The 6,000-nt window shown below is 43.1% G+C and overlaps 1 protein-coding gene across 2 annotated transcripts in view; it reads left to right on the top strand.

Annotated features, from left to right (window-relative positions):
- LOC135914509 (uncharacterized) overlaps positions 1-5,122 on the top strand; it is a 41,494-nt gene extending 36,372 nt beyond the window's left edge. The window contains exon 7 of one of the 2 annotated variants that reach the window (XM_065447398.1): positions 5,010-5,122. In XM_065447398.1, coding sequence (XP_065303470.1) covers positions 5,010-5,048 — 39 coding nt within the window. In that variant the 3' untranslated portion in view covers positions 5,049-5,122. Of the gene's footprint in view, positions 1-304; positions 1,325-5,009 lie in introns of those variants that run through there. The other variant, XM_065447397.1, reaches the window with a different exon arrangement.
- The last annotated feature ends 878 nt before the right edge of the window (positions 5,123-6,000 follow it).

Below are 6,000 nucleotides of genomic sequence, written 5' to 3' on the forward strand. Positions count from 1 at the left end.
CAAATAACGGAATGAAATATCACTTATTAATAGCTCCGGACTTCTGATCCCTGCGAATGAGGTCGCTGATTTTCTTGACACAGCATTCAGTTCGGTTTTTACTAATGAATTACCTGACGCCTTGCCGGATCCACCATACTTCGCATATACGCTCATGCAAAATATGACATTCGATCCCATCGGCATCGTCAAAGTAATTGAATCATCGAAGAATTCGCTATCTACAGCAGTAGACGGTATCAATGACAAAGTGCACAAAAATGCTAAACATGTGCGTAGCCTGTTTTTATCACTTATATTCCAGGAATCACTTAACAGCGCTTCAATTCCACATGACTGGCAGGAGGGCAAGGTCATCACAGTCTTCAAGAAAGGAAGCCGTGGTCATCACCGAGTAACTGCCGCCCTATTGCCATAACAGCGTCTCTTGTAAAATAATGTAACACATTTTACACTCACCTATTGCTAACTTCTTAACATCCGTCAATTTTTTTTACCCAAGTCAACCCGGTTTCCGCAAAAATTATTACTGTGACACTCAACTTCCTCTCATCTTGCATGACTTACATTTAAACCTAGATCGTGACATGCCGACTAATACAATATTTTTATATTTTGAAAAAGCGTTCGACAAGGTCACACATGGTCATCTCTTAATGTAGTTATCCCATCTTGACATTCATTCCTGTGTTCTAAGCTTGGTTTCGAGGGCTTTTAACTAACCGTCACCAGTTCGTATACGCTTACTCACACCCTTCATCCTTAACACCCGTGCTTTCAGGCGTTCCTGAAGGTACCGCACTTGGTCCCCTTCTTTTCTTAATATACTTCAATTACCTGCCTTGTAATATTTCTTCTCATATCCGACTCTTCGCAGATGATTGTGTGGTTTACCGAGCAGTTACTAGCCCCATGCACCGACCAATTGGCGTTACAAAATGACCTATCGCGCATACTAAATGGGTGTAACACTTGGCTCATGTCATTAAATGTAGCTAAAGCCATTTTAATGTCTATTCATCGTCGTCCCAATTATGATTTGCCTAATTATAGCATCAATAACACGGAGATTGCAACAACTGACTCATTCAAACATCTTCCTCTGTATATCTCGCGTGACTAAACTTGAACCTGTCATGTTAGCCACATAATAAGTTCTGCTAAGCGTACTCTAGGTTATCTACAACGTAACCTTTTCCTCGCTCCTCCCTCTAATAAACAACTTGCTTTTCTAACCTTGTGTGGCCCAAGCTGGAGTATGCCGATGCTATTTTTGACTCCCACCACAAAATAACCTTAGTAACGCCCTCGAGTCGGTTCAGAACCACGCGACACGACTTGTACTGTCAACTCGTTTGTTTAATTCAAGCATCTCAGCACTAAAAGCCCAAATAAACTTAAGTTCTCTAGCCTCACGCCATAGAATAGCAAGTCTTAACCTCTTTCATATTTTTTTCATTCTTTGCCTTGCGACAACCCGCACATAAAAAGAACAAATCGCATTTCCCGTACCAGTAACCCTAACACAGTGTATATCCCCCATAAGCCCATACCGTGACTTTTCAGCAATCAATGTTTCTGCGTACAACAGGAGACTGGAATGGCCTGCCCACCAAAGTTGCCAGTATCACGGACCCACTTGCATTCATGCGATTTATGGAAAATATCAGTTTGTAATTTTTGGTATCTATCTTTGTCACTAACCCCCCACTCTTCATGTAATGTCTGAACAAGAGACCTTTGAGGAAATTAATAAATAAATGAGTAAGTTTATATTTGAGACTTTTTCACGTCTACTGATTTTTTCTTCGTACATTCAGAAACTGAGCAATAGTAGCCAGCGCTGAGCGCGGTTTTCTGTTTAGCCAGTGAAATGTTGCTCTCGGCTAAGCACCGGCGAAGACATGCGCCTTGGGAAGATTTATTTATTTATTTTATTTATTTTATTTTTATGTGTTATAATAGTACCGACAACGCCTTTACGGACAAGAGTGGTTGGAGACAAATAAAAGCAGGATGACAAGCAGATTCATCAATACAAAATATTTTGCCAGCAGTAATGGCAATAATAATTAGGGGACGCAAGCGGCTTGCGTGCACAAAGCTGGGGTCACGGCACTGCGCATGCGAAGACACAGACATAAGGTTCTGCGCAGGCGCCGTACCGTGGCCCCTAGTTCTTGCGTACGCAAGCCGCTTGTGTTCACTAGTTAAATGTTTTTACGGTTTGCGTTTTTAAGAACTAGGGGCCACGGTACTGCGCATATGCGCAGACACAGACTTATGTATCTGCGCATGCGCTGTACAGGGGCCCCTAGTTCTGGCGTACGCAAGCCGCATGCGTCCCCTAACAGTGGTGCTAAGCACGAACCAATACAGATGCCCTTCTTTTGTAAATTGGTCGGTCGTCAAAAATAACACTACTTTTGAGATAGCCTTGCAATAACGTCCAAAAATTGTCAGAGCTAAGACCAATGGCGTTTCGAAAATCCTATTCGCGACGTGCTTCAATGCGTGCTTTGATGGCAACAAACTATTGGCGATGCCAAAGAGCATAAAATAATTCTTATATATCCACAGAAAAGCCAGAAGCAATGTTATGGTTAACAAGAAAAAAAACTGATGATATCGTCAGAGTTAGTACCTAGAAAAGGGTCACCGAATTCCTTGAGGCAATTCAATAAACTTCGGCTAATCTCGAGTTGCCAAGTGCCAGGTTCACTAACAATAGCTCGTAAAAGGAGTATCTGGTTTGTGCGTTTTTCCACTAAAAAACATAGTGGGCGAGTCGTTTTTGCATTTTTCTATGCTTCATTGCAGTTTCTTGATGTTCTTGTCTTAGCAGAAACGAATAAAATATTTCCTCATGCGTGATGTCCGGACTTTTTTGCAGGCGAAATTCTATTGTTAACGGCAATGACCGCTTTTTCTTTAAAAGTACCTTTAGGCGAAACAATGAAGACACCATCTTTGTCTGCTTGGAGCAGGCACAGGCCTTTCTCCTTGAAGTAGGTTACAATACGCTGAACTCAGCACTATTTATCCCCACAATTGCGATTCGCAGAACTTTTGCGGAGAGAATTGGCGCCCTCAAGTAAACAGTTTTTAGCTGTTCCGCTTCCGCTTTTGCCGCCGTACTTCTATACAGTGCAGCTTGTTCATGCGCTGTTATTTTCGGTTCCAGTCCGTCTTTGGGTACTTTTCGAAGCACGCGGCTGTCATCCGGGATGGGGCGTCGTCCAAAACGTGTAGCCGTGAACGTGAACTGTTAGAGGCTTACGAAATCCAAATCACTGGCATAGCCAGCGTGGGTCAAACTAGCTGTTACGCTTTATGATTCGTAATTGAGATTGCTAAGCAATAACAAGTCATAACAATGCCTTTGGCTGACTCGAGTCCTTTGCGTGTTTTATGCGCTTGCGCATATGTATATTTGTGTATATATGGGATGCGCTGTTTCCAGACTAAATAGTTGTAAATGTAGCGAGCGCTCGTGTTTGCTTTTCTTTCGACTATCGCTGTTTTCTTTTTTTTCTAGTTTCTTGCGATAAAAAGCATCGCGTCAAGTAAACAGCAACTCGGCAAAAAAATGGTTATCCTCTCTTACAATAGTTCCTTAAATACACAGATTTCTGCGGAGAAAATGTATGTAGCAGACACCTAACCAAAAGAAAGAAAACAAAGCAACGAACATCTGGAACGATAAAACGCCTTACACGCTGCAACAATGTACGAGAGACATGAATACATGTTCGTTACGTCCCGACAAATCAGAAGAAAGATGTATGTAAAATTTTGGCGACTAACAACGACACCACCAAACCTAGCTGGAAGACTATAGAACTGCAGGGCTCGGCAAACCTGCAGATATACCGACAAGCTCCACAGCCTTCCTTTTTCTTATCAGCGCATGAGAAGTAATTGCAGATATGTTTTATTGTTTTGATAACCACGAGTATCTCTTCTTTAACGAAATAAGTTTCAGTTATTATAGCACAAGGTAATGTTGGAAGCAGAAGTGCCTACTTCTAGTCTAGCACTGATTGCATAGCCTTAATTGTTGTCATCTCTACTTCATACCCCCGATCATCTTTTTTGTGGTTTAGCTTCAGCCTACTCCTAAATCTAACACGATTCCAGTAATGGTGAGGGGATGAAGCGAAGAAACCACGAATAGTTCAAAAACGAAGAAGCCAACCTGCTAACCATGGTTAGGCAAGTAAAATAAGTTTAATGTGTAAGGCTTCAAGAACGTGAATAAAATGTAAATCCTTTATAAACCAACACATCACTGGTGCGCCTTCACAACTGCCGTCCGAGTGTGACACCTTCGGTGCAATGCAACGTACAAGTGACTCAAGGTACTCGGTTATTGGCAAAAAACAAAAGTTGTGCTGCTTCCTTCAGTGCCCATTGTATGTTTAATAATGTTGTAACTCTTCGAATTCAGTTCTTTGTACGCTAATAATATGCATGCTCGGAGCTTTAGAATAAGGCAGTTCTTAAGGCGTTTATTTCATCGGACTAGGAGCACCGCAGCGGCGATAGTCTAGGCGTATAGCACGGACTCCGAGCGCGAGCGGCGTTCACCAGCAAAAGCACTGAAGAGGACGACCCACTATACCGTTCCAATCCTTGTGTGTACACAGTTTACACAAATACTAATTAGTTAATACTCATTGCATGCGTCGTTTTCACAAGTTCTGTTTTGTGATTTCTACAGGATTGTCTGTATTTCTGCAAGTATCTGTAGATATTCCAATCGCTTCTTCCATCGAGTTGTGCGTAAAGATAGGTCGCAGGACGAAGTACATGGTGAATAATTTTATCTTGTGTTCTCAGAAAACAATTGAGGCTTCATTTCCACCGTTCGTTGCTATATGCGAAGGTTCAGGTATACCCGGTACTTGGACGTACACAGACGCAGTTTATATACATATGCGTAGACGTGGGATCGTTCCCCACCTGCGGCAAGTTGTTTTTTCATCCACTGTCATTTCCATTTCCAGGCAAGGTTCCACAAAAGTGTCGTCCCCACTGCTGCTTGAACCCACAACGGAAGTTGGGAACTACCTGTTTCTTGCTTTTCTTTTCTGCCAAATTAAGACAAGGACCCTGTGCTGGTGGTGTGAGGGTAGAGACCATAAAGGATCCAACCAAGAAATGTATCACAGAAAGAACACAAAAAGCACTAAAGAACTTTTCTGAACAGCAAGAAAGCTGACAGAGGGCCCGACTTTAATTAGTAATATCATAAGGATTCAAGGACACCAAGGGCAGCATAGGGGATATTACTTGTACTTATTAACTGAAATAAAGAAATGATAAACTATCGGAAATTAAGTGGTCGAAAATACAAATGCCAGGATCTGGGGCACGAATGCACGTCTTCGCATTGCACGTTTGGTGTTCTTACCAAGTGAGCCGTTTTCTCATCCTATTTCTGAAGTGCTTATGCTTATCTGCTAGTGGTAGCAGATAAAGTGGAAGTGTTAGCCAGCGTGCCACCACTCAAGTCCTCAACGGCGGATGTAAACATGCTTTCTGCTAACCTTGGTGTCTTTGTTGGCTTCCTATGATATGGCTTATAAAAATTGGGCGCTCGGTTCCTCTTCTACCCGTTCGTTAGATAGCGAGGCCTCGAATCCGACGCCATTAATGGCATCTTCTCCAGAGAGTCGATGCTTCGTGCTATCCGTGGTCCAAGGCATCAGTTGCAACAAGCTTCCCCAACGGCATTCTAAGACACAATCACCGCAGTGATGCCCCTGTTTCCGACCGCAGCTTGACTCCGCGGTCGTCGCGCCAGTCCCGCTCTCCCTCGCCGTGGCAACATTCATTGTCATCACCACCGCCTGGAAACTAGCCGGTGCTGCCAATGGAGGCGAGCTCGCCTGAAACAAAACGACACACAGGCCTCTGCCGCTTACAATGTTGCGAAAGACAGTGCAAACGTTACTCGACAGTGTATCTATAACGGTCTCGGTGAACTCTGGCGCA

Source organism: Dermacentor albipictus, chromosome 8 (genome assembly GCF_038994185.2).
Source record: "Dermacentor albipictus isolate Rhodes 1998 colony chromosome 8, USDA_Dalb.pri_finalv2, whole genome shotgun sequence".
Taxonomy (NCBI): domain Eukaryota; kingdom Metazoa; phylum Arthropoda; class Arachnida; order Ixodida; family Ixodidae; genus Dermacentor; species Dermacentor albipictus.